This window comes from Mixophyes fleayi, chromosome 11 (genome assembly GCF_038048845.1).
Source record: "Mixophyes fleayi isolate aMixFle1 chromosome 11, aMixFle1.hap1, whole genome shotgun sequence".
NCBI lineage: Eukaryota > Metazoa > Chordata > Amphibia > Anura > Limnodynastidae > Mixophyes > Mixophyes fleayi.
The window spans coordinates 25,163,354-25,184,219 of NC_134412.1; the positions used below are offsets into that span (position 1 = coordinate 25,163,354).

Here is a 20,866-nt window from a genome sequence, read left to right on the forward strand (position 1 = left end):
TGAAGTCACATAGATATCAGGTCTCTTTACAGTACTGGCAAAAAATGGAAAAAAAAAGGTTGAACTGTACATCAATGAAGGGTTAATCCGGACAGCCTAGATGTATCCACATGAGTCAGGATAACCTCAAATAGAAAGGGGGGGGGAGAGGGGACAAGTAGAGGAAAGAGTAGATAGAGGGAAAGGGGGAGGGAAAGAAGGGGTATGTGCTACATGAAAAAACAGTCAGTATTTAACTTATGTGCAAAACAGCAGAATATTAATTTGCACCCCTTGCATTGTAACATGGTTTTGTCCAGGAGACTGAAATAAGAAGTTTCTTAAGTTAAGATCCTTAATGAATCAGGCCCCAATTGTAATTTAGTTTTATTTTAATTGGATGTGAGGGGAGATTAGTATTCATTTTGCACAGCTTTTTAATGTATAGTTTTCTGATACCCTCATTCTTCTTGCATTTCCCCCCCCACTTTTTTTTATTACATTTGTACATTGTACTATTCTAATTGTGGCAAGTGTGGGATTTGTTTGGGGTTTTTTATGCTTGGTTCTGAAATCAAGCATTTGGAAAACCCTCTCCAAGAATCCTGCATTTCTCCTGGTGATCATAGGGATCAATGATTCAACCAACAGTCTTAATGTACTTTCCATGCGGTCATACACAGAACTACCAAAAACTAAAAACTGTAACAAACCCCTAAAGAAAGTAAACAAACATTTCAGCACACATGTTTTGTTAATCACTTACTAATGGAAGGAACTATTTTTCCCTTAACCAACTAACCTCAATTTAGTCCTTTAGTTGAGGATAATGTATGCACTCTACAGACTTATAACTTAATAAACTTTGAATGTGTATTACAAATTAATTAATTAAAATTTGATTTTAAGTATTTAAATTAAAGTTAAGTAACCCACTTTATTATTAACTGTATAAACACATGTAAAAAATAAATAAATAAATATATATATATATATATATATATATATATATATACAAGTTAACCCGTGCATGATACTCATGCATTCTAGTCAAATCAAGCTACTTAAGGTGTTAAAAAGGTTCTTGTCATGCATTTGGGCCTAGCCCAGGCTTCCTCAGGGGAAGAGCGTTACTTCCCGACGCAAGTGCCCTTTTTTAACGTGGTTTTGTCCACATGTCACCACCTCATCATTTTTCTCCATCACCTCATCCTTCATCTTCATCGCCACATCCTTCATCAAGCTACTTAAGGTGTTAAAAACTCCCCACTGTCACCCCTGGCAACCACCAACCACTCCCAACTGTCACTTCTCCTTCAAGAAATATATAGCTCAGTGTATAACTCTGCCCAGCAGGTGGCGCTGCAGCTTGGATTTTTTTTTTTCACACACGCCATTAGGCATTTATATAGTAGACAAGTTAACCCGTGCATGATACTCATGCATTCTAGTCAAATCAAGCTACTTAAGGTGTTAAAAAGGTTATTGTCATGCATTTGGGTCTAGCCCAGGCCTCCTCAGGGGAAGAGCGTTACTTCCCGACGCAAGCGCCCTTTTTTAATGTGATTTTGTCAACATGTCACCACCTCATCATTTTTCTCCATCACCTCATCCTTCATCTTCATCGCCACATCCTTCATCAAGCTACTTAAGGTGTTAAAAACTCCCCACTGTCACCCCCGGAAACCACCAACCACTCCCAACTGTCACTTCTCCTTCAAGAAATATATAGGTCAGTGTATAACTCTGCCCAGCAGGTGGCGCTGCAGCTTGTTTTTTGTTTTTTTTACACACGCCACTAGGCATTTATATAGTAGATGCTAAGAATTTAGTGTAGTATATAACTCCGCCCAGCAGGTGGCGCTGCAGCTTGAGCACTCTGTCACCCGGTAGTTTTTTCCACACACACACACACACACTAACACACGCCGCTAGGCTTTTATATATTAGATATACATATATATATTATGGCAAGAGCCCGCTACTGCTGAAGCACACGCAAACAACTTCTTCCTTTTTATGTAGTTTTATTGTCAGGATGGTAAATGTTTTGACACCGTACAGATTTCACAGCAATACTTGGAGACCCTAAACGCTAGCTAGACATAGCTCAGCTCTCTCAAGACCAGCCAGTTTACCCAGCGTTGATCTCAGTGCACAAATGATATAAACAAGCTTTTATACCTGATACTCCTCCCCCAGCCTTAGCTTGATGGACAGGTGACACACCCACCTTCTCTTTAAAAGGAAACGCCCATCACTGGCTCTGTAATTCAAACAGACCCTGTCTGTTTGCTGAGAGGAAGGATTTCAAGTCATGTAAGTTAAACCAAATTTAAACTATTGCTTTTCATACATAGGTCTTTACATTCAATCTAGGTGCATTACTGCACAAATGTTTTACTCTACTTCCCTGCTTTCTCTGCATATTGCCAGCTAAATGCCTCCTTTTGTTACAATATATATATATAGCTAGCACTGTTATATATATATATATATATATATATATATATATATATATATATATATATATATTCTTACACATGCAGGGTCGCGTTTTCGTTATGTCGTTCTGTGATGAGGTTTCCTTCCAGCAGTCAAATAATTGTTTACTACCAAAAAATTATGTTCCTATATTTGTCACTCTGTGATCTAATAGCTTACTTTTTTGATACTAGCTATGTAAGATTTGTCAGCTATACCTTGAGAGCTGTGGAAGAAATTTGCCAACAAACAAAGAAACAAACAAACTTCTTTTATATAAAACAGTATAGAAAGAAGATAACCATTTAGGGCCTGATTTATTAAGGGAAGTTAAGCAAAACATTGAGTAAGTTTTCTTACTCAAGTTTTCTGGACAAAACCATGTTGCAATGCAAGGGGTGCAAATTAGTTTATTATTTTACACATAAGGCAAATACTGTCTGTTTTTTCATGTAGCGCACAAATACTTAATAGCTTATTTATACAGTGAAATTTAAAGTTGATCTAAGACATGCCCTACCTCAAATATAAATCTGCCATCATATTTTAAATTTACCTCCCCCTCCAAAGCAACATGGTTTTGCCCAACTTACTTTTGCTTAACTCTCCTTAATGAATCATTCCCTTACTTATTATATGCACAGTGCCCTCTAGTGGTAGCAAGAGTTATTTACATGCCACCCTATGCACATTAACACAGGTTGGCATACGGTCTTGGCTTAAGCTCTGCCAGTGACTTGTCAGCAGAATGTTACTGGCAGTAAACTAGACACTCCCCTTTTTATCATTATATAAAGACAGGTTGTCAGACATACAGACTCAGATCCTCTCTGTGTCAGGAGCTGAGCTTTTTTTCTTTCACGATGGCCACAAGATGGGGTATCTGTGCTGCAGGGAAAATTAGCAATGACTTTATGGTAGCGCTGCAGACCTTGCCAGCTCAAGACCACCAGGTGAGTTCCACCAAGACCTGCATCCATGGCACATAGATGGGCACTGATGTTTTAGATGAACTTGCATGAATCAACAGGGCGCAAGGCTGAAGGGGGCGCAGTTTATGAATATTTTAGGTTCATTTGGTTACAATTGAGGACTAGAGGGCGGCGGTTTTCCCTCTCGACCCAGGCGCTAAGATTTCAAGTTACGGCTCTGGCGCCTGGCATTGCAAGACATGGCCAAGTGAAGCAGGAACAGACCAAGGTAGGTGATAGGATAAACAGGGTATATATGACAATGCAAAAAGTGGGTCTGAAGATTTGAATGCAGGCATGCTGCATAAGTGCCAGGGAAAGGCTGGAGATAACAGCAATGATATCAGGTGAATATTGTGGTTCTTGCACAGCACAACTCACCAAAAGTACATGTAGATAATGAGAATAAATGTGGTTAACATGCGTTCATCAATTGGTGTCTCCAGGTTACGGATTAAAACAATTTAGGCAACGCACTGATCCACCACTGGAGGTTAATACCCAAACACCCAAGGTTGAAAACTATAAATTAAATATAAACATTCCAACTGGAAAATATTTCTTTTTCATTCAAATTAGAGAAAATGTTAAAAAAACAAATGTTATAATAGATGTGAAGAACAGCACATTAGTAAATAGTAACGAATTGGCATCTTCTTACATCAGAGAATTGATAGACAACAATTGGATTATACAAAATAAAAGTAGTTAAATAAACTGCCCCCAACTGCATCATGTAAATTTTATAACTATCAAGGAGAATTCTATTATTGATATTACTATTTTTATTATTTCTGTTCTACTTGTTTCTATAATTCATATATATTCTGCAATATAAGAAAAGAAAATGTCATTACTATTTATTAACGCTTAGTTCTTTTTCTTTAATTAAAAGATTATAACATTTATTTTAATTTTGCTGCTAAATAAATATTTTCTATTTGGAATATTTATATTCTCATATATATATATATATATATATATATATATATATATATATATATATATTTATTTAACTTTGAGTGCTGGTGTCTGGACATTTTTTTTTCAACGTCAATGATCTGTCAATCTGTATGTGTCCTCCACTGTCTGTCCAGCAATGATAGATATTTTGGTAAGTTGGTGATTGTGCCGGCTATATAGTTCCCAGTGTCACTACTCTAGATACTCACAATTAAACATAATGGGTCTGATACATTTAGGTAAAGCTAAAAAAAAGAGTAACTTTGCACCTTGGCAAAACCATGTTACATTGGAGGGCAGGGGCGAACGCAGGATTTGAAAGGGGGGTTTACGCCCCCTCCCCCCCCCCCCAGCAGCTCCATTTCGGCGAGTCTGAATTCTACAGCAGCCTCGGCACTGTCAAGAAGCATCCGCGGCAGTGCTGTATTATACTTCTTTGACAGTGCCGCAGCTGCTGTACAGTACCGTTGGTTCGTGGAGGGGAGGGGTTTCTGGAGAACCAGAAACCCCCCCCTGCGTGCGCCACTGGCGGGGGAGCTAAATTTAAAATGTGGGGATAGATTTATAGTTGGGGTAGGGCATGTCCTAGATCAACTTTAAATTTCCGTGTCCAAATAGGCTATCAACTATTTGTGTTTTACATGACAAAATAGCCAGTATTTAACGTATGTTTAAAATAATAAAGTAGTTTGCATTGTAACATGGTTTGTCCAGGAGAAAAATTACTTATTTTTTTGCCTTACTTTCCTTAATGAATCAGGCCCAATGGCTCAGATCTGTCCTCCAATACTTGAATAAAGTTGTTTTTGGCACAGTAGTATTTTCGAGGCACCAAGGGGCAGTAGTGTCACACAACATTGCATTCAACAAATATATGTTTCCAACATATTTAATGCTGTTAGCGCATCCAATACTTAGTTATTTTATTATGTTGCACTGCTACAGCCTTTTCGACTGTTCCAAAGTTTTTTGTACATTTCCAGGCCTTACTTATCATCTAGAGGGTGATGTATCAATGTATACATTCATCAATGAGATTTTGCAGTTCTGAAATATTAAATGGGGAATAATACCAAGGACTATGGCTGAAAATCATAATTATTTTATAGCAAATGTTCTGAAGCTAAAGGGTATTATTATCTTATTATTATTATATATATTTTTTTTTTAATCAAACGCTGACTTATTACACAAGGGGATCATGACACAAACAAATTACGTACAATCATCATCAACATTTATTTATATAGCGCCAGCAGATTCCGTAGTGCTTCCGTAGGGCAATGACATGAAACAGAAGGTAAAGGTTGTCCTGCACAAATGAGCTTACAAATGAGTTTGGGGAACAATTGAAACATAAAGTAGCAGAAAAACAATTGTATTTGCTCAGGCGGCAAACGCAGGATTTGTAGAGGGGGTTTCCACATGGGGGTGTGGCTGTACTTTTAGACATGGCTTGGCTGCTCTCCTATCCCCATAATATACATGGGCAATGCTGCGTGCACTACTGTTAGGTGCACGCAGCTCTCCCTTTTCAAGCAGAGCTGTGTGAAGCGGGAGCAGGGTCCAGCCACCTCAATTATACAGTGTCCCAGACTTGTTGCTGATGGGGAAAGTGTGATTGGCTATTGCTTGGCAGCAGCATTATCGGCCACCAATAATAAAGCAGCCATCTGCGACTGGTGTTTCTGTGCGGTTACCAGTGGAGGTACATGGGCAAAACGAGGAGAAACAGCAGAAGGCAGAAACATGGAACATGAACCAGTCACTGTAGAGATCTTAAAACTATCAGCTGCTGTCACCGATAACTGTCCTTCACCATTTATATTAACTGATCCTCATTCCTTGGCTGGTTCTAAAGAAGAAGGCTTTCATGGTGCCCGGGCACTCTTGTGGTGATCTGCCAGCTTAGAGTGGTGGGGTATAGGCTGGTGTTTTCCTCTAGCACCACGCTTGGTGCTAGAATCAGAGCCAGGACACTTAGTCCACATGTTCGGTGTCACCAGGAAGGCAGCGGAGATCACTGAGATGGTATTCTATAAATCTTCTAAATAACCGTGCCCTTGGCGTGACGACACTCATTGGTACGACAATGTCATTTCCCACTGCCTTCACACATTTGTATTTGTATTATATTAGTGGGAACATGATTATTTGGGAGGTGTAGGCACAGAGCTGACCTAAAATGCACTGCCATCTCTATGTCATTGTTTAAACTATATTCGTTATATAATTCAGAAATATTACAAGAATTCTGCTATATATGAAACGGTGGTGGGGAGGTTGGGAGGTATTCTGTGCACTGTGAAGGGGAGAGTGGGACAGCCTAGCCGCTTTAAAAACGCTAGGCACGCCCACTGCTGCACGTGGTCACGACCCCCAGACTAGTGCCGCCAATGTTGGGAGGTATGCCATTTTTTATTTGTCCAAGATGTGTGTACATTAAATTACATTCACCACCTATACTCTCAAGACCTGCAAGTTCAATTATTATAATTACTACGTATATAGTTTGTGTTGAATGGTCTGCTTTCCCGAGGGTCCCGGAGACTTACCCGGAATTCGTCAGTATCTGGGACATTCCGGGAGAGTGGGAAAGTATGGTTTATTTTTTAACTCTGATCATTTCCTGATTACTCAGCTTGGGGAAAACAGTGATCTGGTAGGATGGGAATGCATGTGTCTCTTGCTGTCATATCAATATCATATGATCAGGAAATGACAGAAATATAAACCATATTTGCCCACTCTCCCGGAATGTCTGGGAGACTGAGGAATTCTGAGTAGATCTCCGGGCCTCTCGGGAGAGCAAGCCAATCACCTGCATCCTGCCCACTTGGCAAGTATGAAATAAACTTCTCGTTTGCTTTCAGGGCCGGATTAGGGGAATGGAGGCCCCTGGGGCAGCCCTGATCGGGCTGGGGTGCCCCCGCCCCCGACCGATCAATTCTGCTGCTGAGCACTTTCAACGACCCCCTGGATGCCATAGGCCCCTGGGCTGTAGCCCAGTTAGTCCTATGGTTAATCCGGCCCTGTTTGCGTTGCATAGACAAATTATGGGACCTCTCTTCCAAGACCATTCATTTCTAACATACTTTATTATTTAATGCTAGAAAAAACACACGTCAGGTATAAATTAGTCCGATTTGCGTTCTACTTGTATTTCTAATAGCATTTGTAATCTTTCCAATGCATTCAAATGCATAAATAAATGGAAATGTAAAACGTAATGCTGTAAAAAAATGATACAGCAACGGAACTCAACACAAGTAAACATTTCAATGGGTATGTGACTTTATCCAGACCCACCTACAGTATACTAAACACTTTATTTTTCCCCTCCGCAGGCGGTGTCAGTTGCAGCCAAAGACCTGAAGCGTGCTAAGGAATTTGCCCAGACTCACCACATTCCAACAGTGTATGGCTCATATGAGGAACTTGCTAAGGACCCAAATGTTGGTGAGGAGGAATTGTTTGTTATAGTGGGGGAAATAAAGCAGAATAGGGTCCAGTGGTACAAAGACCCTCCAGCATAACCCATTCTTCTACAACATGCTCTGCTCTTAAACTATGCACTTCATCCTCTATGACAGTTATCAGGGATTATATTATCTCTTTTATAAGCTGACAAAATATTACACAAAGCTGTACATTAAGGTGATCATGAAACAAACAACATACTATGACATGAAACATAAGGTAAAGATGTCCCTGCCCAAAGCTTACAATCTAAAAGGTGAGGGGTATATCATACTTGCCCCTGTCCTGGAAATTCCGGGAGGCTCCCGAATTTCGGGGAGTCCTCCCGGATCCTGTAAAATGGCAAAATTCACGGCATTGAATAGCGAGGGCAGAGCTTAAGCCCCAAGCCCCCCCGCTATTCAATATCGTGATTTTTTTCTATTATGGTAGGGGCGGGGTTATAGTGATGTAATGACGTTGTCACGCCCCCTCCTACCCTCTGTCACATGATCTGTACTCCAATCTCCCGGGGTACAGATATAAAAACTTGGCAAGTATGGGGTACACTCGATACATGCAGCGGACTAAAAATTTGAACTGTTGATGGCCATACTTGTTCATGGATATAGTCGCAGTGCTGCACTGAATAGATCTTTTCTCCTGGATCCCGCTCACCATCTAGTGAAGTAGGTGGGGCTGGGGCCTCAATGACAAGATTGACTGCAAATTGCATCATCTGGAGCCTGCCCTTGTGGCCTGATGACACTACCATAGCATTTTGCCACATGGGAGGGGCAAAAGTGACACGGCTTGCAACACTGCGCTTCCCCTGCACTTGCAACTTGACCTACCATCCGGGATCTCCCATAGTGGAGGTTTATAAAGTTGGCAAGTATTTGGAAACAGGTCCTGTGGTAGCTCCTGGCTCCAGGGAGTTGGTGATTTCACATACTAACTATGCTCATTCCTGGCTCTGGGCAGTTGGTGATTACTGGCACTGCTACGGAGCAATTCCTGGCAGTTGGTGATTATTGGCACTGCTACGGTGCAATTCCTGGTAGTTGGTGATTACTGGCACTGCTATTGTGCAATTCCTGGTAGTTGGTGATTACTGGCACTGCTACGGTGCAATTCCTGGTAGTTGGTGATTACTGGCACTGCTATTGTGCAATTCCTGGTAGTTGGTGATTACTGGCACTGCTACGGTGCAATTCCTGGTAGTTGGTGATTACTGGCACTGCTACGGTGCAATTCCTGGCAGTTGGTGATTACTGGCACTGCTACGGTGCAATTCCTGGTAGTTGGTGATTACTGGCACTGCTACGGTGCAATTCCTGGTAGTTGGTGATTACTGGCACTGCTACGGTGCAATTCCTGGCAGTTACTGGAGACGGCACATTGCTAGTTTCTGATGCAGGGATGAATTAATTGATGTTTTAAAAACACCCTTAGTTTAGTTCAGTCCAGGTAAAATAAATTGTAAATGAGGTGGTAACTCAGGAGCACTTTGTACCAGGTGGAATTTGTTATGTTGGAGGGACTGGATATAGTAATATTTAGCTGCCTTTAGCTACTGACTGACGTGAAATAGAGTGAACTGATATTCATAAGAATCTATGATTCTGCTTCACTTGCGAACTTCCGATAATGAGTAAATGAAGCAAAAAATAGAACACTTTATAAGTAAAAACCAAGAAAAAAAATAAAATAAAATGGATAAACTATTCAATAACAATAACACCTGGATTACATATATAAACACCATCCTAAAAAGAATGTATAAATACCGGATGGCTAATAATATTGGTACAAATGGTTGTTGTGGATACCCAGCATGGTACACACCTGCTAACCTGGCTTATTTTCAGTGTGATTACACAGATTCTGCTTTTTCCACTTATTCTCTAGTGACAGAATCTTGAGAGGAACCAATTAAGTGGCATTAGAGGCATCTATAGCATCAATAATCTAATTCAGCTCTGATTGTTGCTGCTGGAAATTAAGTGGAAAAAGCAGAAGCATAGTTATCACACTAAAAATGTGTCAGTACACATAAGACATCAGTAATGTTGTGGGCAGTGATGTTGGAGAGCTATATTATGAAGTGGCATATTAGAACACTACAAGGAAATCAGGGTGTAAGTCATTTTCTTTGGCCCACAGTTTACTAAGTTTTGACATCATAATACAAAGCAAAACAAATCTGAACGAAGGCTTTAGAAAGGAAGATAGTATGAAATGTGAATTTATCTAATTCACAGGTGTGAACAGAAGATACTTACATGATGCTTTAAAAAAACTGGTTTCATTGTCTGGATGTAAGAAAGAGTTGTAAAATGTGAGCTCATAGTTTAAATCAAAAACCTTTGGAGTTTATACCACACTGCAATTAGTTATTCAGACATCACTGACTTACATACCTCCCAAAATTTTACCATACCGCCCAAACCATGACTAGATGCACCCAAACCACGTCCACATTATCACAAATGCCGCACACCCTTCTGAGTTCACAAATCAGTCCCTCCTAAATAAAGACTGTTGGGAGGTTTGAACCTATGCACAATTTAAAGGGACTGTAATTACAAATAATTTCTTTGTTAAATTGCCTAATACAATGTGATGTATATGCTAGTTATACCTTATTTGTTTGTGCAGGCTATGAGCAAACTCAGGGTGCTGTATTTGCTACCTGTTTGTTTGTTGTCATGTTTGTGGTCCTTTCTGGATCTGGCCACACCCCAAGGATATTATATACTATCCCACGGACAACAGGCCAATCCCCATGTTGTCAGAAAATTATCACAGATCAATAAGATTAACAGGATTACTCTGGGCGGAGCTAAAATTATTATAGAAAACAGAAAGCAAATAATGGCAGCTGTACTAAACGGCGAGCTCTGCAACTAGCACCATCAGAAACTAGATAAAGCCTTTAACAATAATCAATATATACATTCACCCTTTAATATTTATATTAGAAAAATACAAATGGAATATAAAATAATATACTATTAGTGTCCCTTATAATTAAAATTATACTAGATTGTGGCTGATCTTGTCTTGCAGATATTATCTATGTTGGTGTCCTACATATAGTCCATCGGGAAGTAGTACTGATGTTCCTCCAGAACAGGAAAAATGTCATGTGTGAAAAACCACTGGCCATGAACTCCTCGGAGGTTAAAGAGATGACTTCAGCCGCCAGGAAATACAATGTCTTTTTTATGGAGGTACTACTGTCCTTTATTTAAAAAATATATATATATATTTTTAATTAGTAGAATACTTATCTAAAAACACTACACTCCTACAGACCACAATATCTCCATTTCCAAAATCTACCATCACCTAAATGATAGATTTTATTTCACAAAGGATCGTATACATTTCAAAGTAACCCATTTAAGCTGGTACTCAGTGCTCACGTAATTCCCACATAATTTACAGTTACAGTACCCACAGTAAATAAAAAGAGCAGCTCTTCACCTTTATATGAATAGAGGGCCTGATTCATTAAGGAAAGTTAAGCAAAAGTAAGTTAGGCAAAACTATGTTGCATTAGAGGGGGGGGTAAGTTTAAAATGCGATGGCAGATTTATATTTGGGGTAGAGCATGTCCTAAATCAACTTTAAATTTCAGTGTACAAATAACCTATCAAGTATTTGTGTGCTACATGAAAAAAACAGACAGTATTTTCCGTATGTGCAAAATAATAAACTAATTTGCACCCCTTGCATTGCAACATAGTTTTGTCCAGAAAACTTGAGTAAGAAAATGTAGTCAATGTTTTGCTTAACTTTCCTTAATTAATCAGGCCCAGAGAGTGTAGTAAAAAATTGAACCGTGAGCCTGGTAATGTCCTAATAAAGTCTGTGATCACTTTAATGTAAAGTCCATAGTCCATAAAGTTTAATTGGATTTCCCGATGTTCATAGAAAACTGAAGGCATTAAGCTGATGACATCCTAATTTTCAAAAATAGTCTTTTAGATCTAAATGTCTGACATTCTCCTTGTTGCTGTAGTTTATACAGATATATTTCCACAATGATTAAGATAGTTTTTAAAGTTACATATCCACTCTGTCCAATAGTATATACTGTACTCCGAAAAAAATTAGAAAGGATAAATGTCCAATTAGGATAATGACTTACCCAATAAGATGATTTTTATGTACGAGGAACAAGTTATACTCACACTGGATCATATATACAAAAAGTGGGTGCTTCATATACCATTTATACAATTTATTGGCACAGATAAATAGATAAAATTGACAATATTAATATAAATAAAACAAATTCATTACTAATCATGCATGATTGAGGACCACAAATGCATCATATGGATCAAAATGCACATATTCTCAGGATGGTACTAATAATCTGCTAATAAAAACATATATTGACGATATTCGGATGAATAAAATTCCAAGAGTTGATCATATATAATACAAGTTAACCCGTGCATGATACTCATGCATTCTAGTCAAATCAAGCTACTTAAGGTGTTAAAAAGGTTCTTGTCATGCATTTGGGCCTAGCCCAGGCCTCCTCAGGGGAAGAGCGTTACTTCCCGACGCAAGCGCCCTTTTTTAAAGTGGTTTTGTCCACATGTCACCACCTCATCATTTTTCTCCATCACCTCATCCTTCATCTTCATCGCCACATCCTTCATCAAGCTACTTAAGGTGTTAAAAACTCCCCACTGTCACCCCCGGCAACCACCAACCACTCCCAACTGTCACTTCTCCTTCAAGAAATATATAGGTCAGTGTATAACTCTGCCCAGCAGGTGGCGCTGCAGCTTGTTTTGTTTTTTTCATACACACCACTAGGCATTTATATAGTAGATTAGAGGAATCCACCAATACGGAATAGATTAGCAAAATTGCAGTCACTCTCAGCTCCTGTGGAGCAGAGGACAATTCCAAATCCCCAAGTGTTTATGGTAAGATCCAGGTTGTTGGTATATCATATATTCCTTATATCTTTATCATGTGGTCACAGTAACACAATTGTATGTGTAATCGTTATACATTCAAAGTGTTGAGACTCACGTGAGTTGGTATGTTTATATCACCTGCTCGGCACTCTAGCTTGTAGATCTCCCAGTGAGTCAAATCATCACGCTCATGAGCGCTTGCGCAGAGGGAGAATGTTCGTGCTGACTCGTGAATGATCTTGCTCTAAAGAGCGTTTCACTAGTATGAAGTATGCGAATAATAAAAACTCAGATTGCCAATTGCAGGTCCTCAACTCCTTCTAAAGAATAATCACTTGAGTATTGCAACCATATGCAGCCTTGCTTGATGTGTTTCTCGGCTTAACAGCCGTTTCATCCATAAAGTTTAATTGGATTTCCCGATGTTCATAGAAAACTGGAAGCATGACATCCTAATTTTCAAAAATAGTCTTTTAGATCTAAATGTCCGACATTCTCCTTGTTACTGTAGTTTGTCAAACACAGATATATTTTCACAATGATAAAGAGAGTTTTTAAAGTTACATATCCACTCTGTCTAATAGTATATACTGTACTTCGAAAAAAATCAGAAAAGATAAATGTCCAATTAGGATAATGACTTACCCAATAAGATGATTTTTATGTACGAGGAACAAGTTATACTGACACTGGATCAGTGTTGGTGGATTCCTTCTCCTCCTTGTTGTGGATCTTATTGTGTCCATGTATGCAGATTTTTTGTTTAAAATGAACAATATTTTATTATAGGCATACGGCAAAAATTAGAAATTAGAAGGTGCTGTGCCCTCTCCAGTAGGACAAGGGCTGCAAAGCCAAGGGTACCCGTCACTTAAAGGTCAAATACAATAGATCGGTGGTAGTCACATCCCCGACTACCTAAACCCCGACAGCAATTAACCGGGTGTAGCATCAGTACAATGAAGAAGGCTTTGAAAATAAAAAACATTGTACTGGCGTTGTTCTCATGTAGGGCTTATTGTTGTTGGGCTTTAGGACCTCTTTATTTAGTACCCACCCAAACAGATATAGGTTATGCGCTCAATTGTCCCAGTGTTGATATAAGTGAGTTTTGTAATATAACCCTATTTCTGCAAGTATGGGAGGTACTCAAGGTGTAAAGTAATGCACAATTTATTTCACAAGACAGATGGATAAAAACAAGTCTAAAATTGGATAAAAACACTCTATGAATGAGCAGACTACCACAATAGATGAATAAACAAACAGAATAAATAACACTGCAAATAAATGGCACAGCAAATAAATAATGATAAATAAATAAAGTGAGAGCTTGTAGATACTAGACCAAGTTAATCAGCATTATGAATATCATATAGAATGATCAATTGAAAATACTAAAATCCAATATCCAGGTAAATGTTACTGGGTAGAAAGGTGGAATAATATAGCAGCAATCCACATATGAATTAAAAATCCTGATTACTGTCAATATGAATGAACCATAAATGGTGATGGTATATAACCAATGTTTTTTCTAACGGCTGTGAAGTCTATGGCAATGTTGATCCGTCTGGGGTATCCAAAAGCCGTGAAATAAAACAAAGGTGCTAACTGATAAGATGTGCAGTTCCATGATCTTCTATACTTTTGTGCTGAGCAATATAATGGAAGTAAATACTTTCTTGTAGTTGTGGTCCAAATAGCTGTAGAAACTGGGTACCCAGCATTGAATTGTGTGGTCCGATGCAAGGCTGTGAGGTCCGCACTATGAACCAGGCAAGAAGGTTGTGGTGTATTGCATCTGTTCCACTGTGGAACGCACGTGCTGTTTGTAGTTTCCTGTTTCTGGAAAAAGAGTGTGGGCGTGTTCCAATGCTTTTCGTCTAATGTTGGACTTTCTCAAGGGCATGTGCAGTGGAACGCATGTGGTACACTGTGTCGAATCCAAATCAGATTGTTCACCTGTAAGTGTCAGTTTATCAGTTATGAGCTCATTAGGTGGAGAGAATTAAATACACTGCATGTTTTGCGTGTACAATTAGCTCTGCTTTATTAGTTATAAGTCCACAGCTATATAGCACAAAATCACGTATTACAGAAAACTACGCCCCAAAAGGTTTTAACCACTCATGCTTCCCATTACACAGATCTTGCTACATTCTCACATTTTCACACAGGAATACTCCCCAGGGGTGAGTTGTTTATCTCCATCTGCTATATCCAAGGTCATGGGCAGTTTCTTGCAAATAATGAATTACTCCTACAAACTAGCTGTATGTAATCTATCTTTAAGCTATAAGAGAACAAAATGGCTATAAGGCAACAAGATGGCGTCAGCTTAGCAAAATCACATTTCTCAACCGCGACCCTCTTGCCTAGTTCATCGTGCGGACCTCACAGTTCGAATAAGTTTGTCAGACTTTTATAGCTCTGATTTATCACAACCACATTTTGAATGTTCTATAACCATAGCTTTTGATAACAACAGACCAACCGCCCCACACACTTTCCATTTAACTCTGGTGTCTGACATTATGCAGAAACACCTGTGTACAGTGACAGATATGATAGTTTAAGATTGTTCTTCACTATATTTATAAGAAGACACCAGAAAAACGAGAGTGCCCTACTCTGCTGCCCTGCGCAGAATGCTATAGGTCCATGTCTTTGGCGAAAGATAGAGATTGATGGATTCGCACACAGGGACATGGTCTAAAACATTAAGCTTAAAGAGTTTAAAGACTAACTAAATGTTAGTTCTTAAACTAACTGTTTTGCTATTTGTGCTTTTTTTTATTTATTCCCAGGGGTGGGCTGGCTAACTTTAGCCTGGGGGGCAGGACTCGGCTCAGAAGCCTATTAGGAACGTTTTCATAGCGAATAATTGCACCAGTGACCCAGCTCAAGGTAGCCAACTATGGGCCAGTCCGGGGGGCAGTTGTCCCCAGCCCAGCCAGCTCCCTCCTTATACCAGGCATCTTTTTCTGATTGTGATGGATAGGAGATAATACTCCATTACAATTAACTTTTTTTTTTAATATAGCTATAGTCACATTTGGGTATAAGACATGCTTTAAGTGAAGACATCTGTCAAAGTAATAATTAACAAAAATATCAAAAATACATATAAGCTGATATATTACCAATATATAGAACTAATCTAAGATTAGTGCCTGTATTTTTAAGAAGAAAAGTAGACCTTTACTCTTCATATTACACAATACAGAAGACAGCAATAAGTTATGTAAGGGTCACATGTTCTTTATTTCACAATAGCAGGCCAAGGAAATATTTGCTCCAAATAAGGCCAAGAAGACCCTTCCAAAAGACCCCTCCAAGAACATGTCACTTTAATGAAGATTAATGATAGAGACTTAGAGTGTCAGCAGTGATGTAAGCTATGAAGGTCTGTTTTAAGTAATGATGGGTAACATTTTCCATAAAAGAGTGACTTAATCAAATATAGATTGTCAATTGGCATTTGAGACCCTGGGCGTATGTCTGCTTCGTCCAGTATGGCTATATCTATGCATAATATCTTTAAATAAAGAATAGAAATATTATATTTTGGAAACCTGCTCATTTCAATTATTATTTAAGTGAAGATTAGAAAAATCTTATAAACATCTTTCAAGCTATGCTCATTTTAATATCCAACATATTAACCCAATTCAGACCGAGAATCTTCAAAGCTAATTCACAGAACTTTTACATTACTTATAAATGTCATTGTATCACAGGCCATGTGGAGTCGCTTTTTTCCTGTATACGATCAGATCCGCAGCCTCTTATCCCAGAAGGCAATCGGAGACGTAAAAGTTGTAAGGGCAGAATTTGGCTCAAACCAGTATCACGTTCCCCGAGCAGTGGAGAAGCAGCTGGGTGGTGGGGCACTCCTGGACATTGGCTGTTACTGTATCCAGTTTGCTTTAATGGTATTTAAAGGTGAAAAACCAGAGTCTGTGACCGCTAGAGGATTTCTGTATGAGACCGGTAAGCCCTACAACGGATACAACAGGAACACACTACACAGAAAACATTCCAAACATCAATCATTGTTTCTCTCTTTACTAGGAGTGGATGAAACCGTAACAATAATTCTTCAGTACTCTGGGAAACGCCAAGCCATCCTCACCTGCACTATCATGGTTGCAATGCCAAACCAGGCTGCCATTTGTGGTTCTACAGGGATGATTCAGGTACTGCTGATTGTCGCTCACTAAAAGTTAACACCTCCCCCTTCCAAAAAAATAAAACCCTACTCCATGGAGGAGATTAATTACTAATCACTTGTGCAGCAGAAGACATAGGAAACAAGGAGTTACGAAACAAGTAAATTCAGTTATGAGATTATGCTCTTGAGTTTCTACAACTAAAAATCGCAGGTGTAGCCTAATTGGTCGCCTGTAGGTCAGATCTCTTTGAACATCTGATTAGAATAATGTTACAAAATAGCAGCCAACTAGTTGTATTATGTAGATTGCTCTATCAACAAAGTAAATACCATTATTTTAGACTATTTCTTCAAGCAGGCCAAGGAAATATTTGCTCCAAATAAGGTCAAGAAGACCCTTCCAAAAGACCCCTACAAGAAATGTCATTTGTTACATTGATATAAATATTATTACCTCCTCAGATTCCTTCATGCATGTGGTGCCCAACCTCAGTTATCCTTAATGGGAAAGAATCCAAATTTCCTCTTCCCCAGTCCACAAAGGCCATGCATTTTACCAACAGTACAGGACTGAGTTATGAAGCTGAGCACGTGCGCCAGTGTCTTCTGAAAGGTAATTTAAATGATCATGTGACTAAATGTTCCAATAATGTCTGCTCTAATGACAACTTCTGGCATTGCAGGACTAAAGGAAAGTCCACTAATTACCCTGGAGGATAGTGAGCTGCTGGCCACCATCATGGAGGAGGTTCGCAAGCAACTTGGTGTCACATTCCCCCAGGACAGAGTCTGATTATGTACAAAAAAATAAATAAATACTTTTAGGCTTATTGCATTGCACAAATGTTTAATAAAAATCATGTTAATATATTTTTATATATTTTATAATAAAATTTATTTTTTTAATTTGTGTAAAATAAATAATAATTAAAGTAAAATGAACATTGAAAGGGAATGTAGATATCATACACATCAAATCTCCCTAAAAAAAAAGTCTGGGTAATGTAAAATGAAATATACCTCAACTTTAGTTATTGTATTTGAAAATGCAGAATTGTGGCTAAATTTAAAGATTTGTTTTTATCCTATTTACAATCATAAGAAAAGTGACATTTCTGGGTCTGACAGTCTCCTATGATATAATTATTGGGTAAGACCCGCTTATAACACAATAATCATATCATAAAGATCTATCAGAGGTATATATTAAACCTAGCTATATCTATCTAAATACTTAAAACAATACAATTTGAAGAAATGGACTGAATATACAGTATATTACTTTTTTGTATAGAAAGATGACACTGGATTGTTAGGTAGAATCTGATTAATTCCTGTTTTAATTTATATTATTGATGTTTTATATATCAAATTATATATTTTCTTGATGCTCTTTAGATATCTAATGACTGAGGGCTAGATTTACTAAGCTGCGGGTTTGAAAAAGTGGGAATGTTGCCTATAGCAACCAATCAGATTCTAGCTGTCATTTTGTAGAAAGCACTAAATAAATGAAAGCTAGAATCTGATTGTTTGCTATAGGCAACATCCCCACATTTTCAAACCCGCAGCTTAGTAAATTTAGCCCTGAGTCTTTAATAAAATGATACTTATAATAACTTGCTATTTTAATATATATGAATGCACAGAACAAATTTAAAATATACAAATCCTGTGTTTGGTGTTTTGATGAATCCTTGATATCCATTGTCACAATACTTGGCCACCCATAGACTATTTACTCTCAGTAGTGTGAAACATATTTTCTCACCCAGGCAAATGTGTGGAGAAAAATATGCATTATGTTTATTAATACAATAAAACCAACAGCAATTATAACTTTTTCAATAAATAGTTAACAAAGTTATACTACGATAAATGGGACATACATCACACAAGGGAGTACAAATGCCACACGTCTAGGAGGCAGTGGCCCTGCTTCAGTGTCACTCCACTTTTTGTGGACACACAGATCCACGAGGACTCTAGAAGCAGTAAGAGGACTCAACAATCTTTGCAGTCCTTCTGTAGTGCTCCAGTCTTCAGTCAGTCCAGCTGGAGCTGTAACCCCCACGCCAGCACTGACACTCACTTCTTCCAGGTTGCAGAGTGTGTGCTTGATGCAGCAGCATGTGTCCTATATATAGTCCCCAATCCAGACTCCGCCCCTCCGGCGGCAGCTCCACGCTGTCTGGGATACTGGGCCTGATTCACCAAGGGACGGATCGTATCTTTCCTCATTGTAAGTTGCGCTGAGTACTTTAAGTAGAAATGGTGAAAGATGAGAGATTTGCAATTCAATAAAAAAACGCAAAGTAAAAAAAACATACCCACCTTCAGTCCTTCACGCAACAGAATATAAGACGCCACCGATCTTAAGCAATTAACTCGCTTAAAAAGTTCCGCTACATTAACTTCCACTACGTTAAGATAGGAAATGTATATGTCACGCCAAATGTGGGAGGTCTGACGAGTTTGTTTACCAATGTGAAAATATAACCAGTGTATATTTCTGCAAAACAGTTGTAACCTCATTATTCCTTTCCACATTTACATGTTTTGTGAACATAGAACCAATGATTGTGGAGTGTTTTTAAGGAGCTAAATCCACACTCTGCTACATGAAAGAAAGATTGTATGATGGGTTTGTTTGTGTTTAAGTTGAACTGAGCGTATATCAAGGCAAATGCATGTAATTCGCTCGCATAAATAAATATGCATAATTAATCTATAAAATTGATGTTGTTTTTAAAATTATGTCCCGGCCGTTAAAAAAAAATAATGCCTAGCATACTCTTCCATAAGCGATACATACATAGTAGAGTACATACAACCTCCACACAGATAAAGGGTGTGAGTCAGGATTAGAACTCATGACTTCATTTTTGGAAGGTGGATTAGCTAACCACTAAGGCAATGCTCTTTTTGAAAAAAGAGTGAGAAGCTCAACAATATAGCATGCGTGCTACAGATGAAAGTTCTAGTTAATAGTACTCTTAATTATTAATCCAAAATATATGCCAATTATGAATCTCATAGGTAGCTTAGTGGTTAGAACTTTGGTCTCACAAAAGTGGCGTCATGAGTTTGAATACCAAGCATGGCTGTAGCATCTGTGTGCAGCTTGTGGACTTTATTAATTAATGAAAGAAACACCACAGGAACTTGACCCAAACCAGCTTGTTTTTTACTTTGTCGAAAAAAAACTATGTTGCAATGTAAGGGGTGCAAATATATCTGCCTGTAAGTAACTGTGCTGAAACTTCTGTTTGTTTTGTTTGTTAGTCAGGAGATGGTACCCCAGACTCCCCTATGTGGTCACTATATATATATATATATATATATATATATATATAATAGTTGCAAAGAGGGGGATAGGGTGCCATATTTCAAGAGGAATTGTAAGAGTTTGACTGACAATCTTCAGCTTAAGTTTGTAGATAGGGTTAAATTCTTGCAGAGTGATAATAGTTTTTTATTTTGCACATAAGGAAAATACATTCTGTTTTTCATGTAGCACACAAATACTTGATAGCTTATTTGTACACTGAAATTTAAGGTTGATCTAGCAAAAAAAGCCAGTATTTTCCTTATGTGCAAAATAATAAACTAATATGCACCCCTGGCATTGTAGCATGGTTTTATCCAGGAGAAAACTTAAGTAAAAAGATGAGTACTCTCCTTAATGAATCAGGCCCTATATTATTAACAGGTGACATTAATTGGATAGGTTTTTTTTCTGTGCGTTCTTTTGTGAATTTATATTCCATATATGTATGTAAGTACAATTATTAGGAAGAGGGGACTTTCATTAAACTTCTTAGATAAAATTTATATGTTTTTAATGCCAATAAATGTGTTTAGTAGGATGGAGGGGGGCAGTG

At 38.3% G+C, this 20,866-nt stretch overlaps 1 protein-coding gene across 1 annotated transcript; it reads left to right on the top strand.

Moving 5' to 3' along the window:
* The first annotated feature begins 2,537 nt into the window (after positions 1-2,537).
* LOC142106891 (trans-1,2-dihydrobenzene-1,2-diol dehydrogenase-like) lies at positions 2,538-19,659 on the top strand. Its single transcript, XM_075189938.1, has 7 exons — positions 2,538-3,416; positions 7,745-7,856; positions 10,929-11,092; positions 16,549-16,801; positions 16,883-17,007; positions 17,445-17,595; positions 17,666-19,659. The coding sequence occupies exons 1-7, from the start codon at positions 3,327-3,329 to the stop codon at positions 17,773-17,775; spliced, it is 1,005 nt and encodes a 334-aa protein (XP_075046039.1). The 5' UTR covers positions 2,538-3,326; the 3' UTR covers positions 17,776-19,659.
* Positions 19,660-20,866: the final 1,207 nt, after the last annotated feature.

Excerpts from the sequence above, each read along its gene's own strand:
- LOC142106891 (XM_075189938.1), top strand. The coding sequence starts at position 3,327 with ATGGCCACAAGATGGGGTATCTGTGCTGCAGGGAAAATTAGCAATGAC. Across the intron at positions 7,857-10,928 it reads TGCTAAGGACCCAAATGTTG|ATATTATCTATGTTGGTGTC; the intron begins GTGAGGAGGAAT and ends CTTGTCTTGCAG. Across the intron at positions 17,008-17,444 it reads GTTCTACAGGGATGATTCAG|ATTCCTTCATGCATGTGGTG; the intron begins GTACTGCTGATT and ends TTACCTCCTCAG.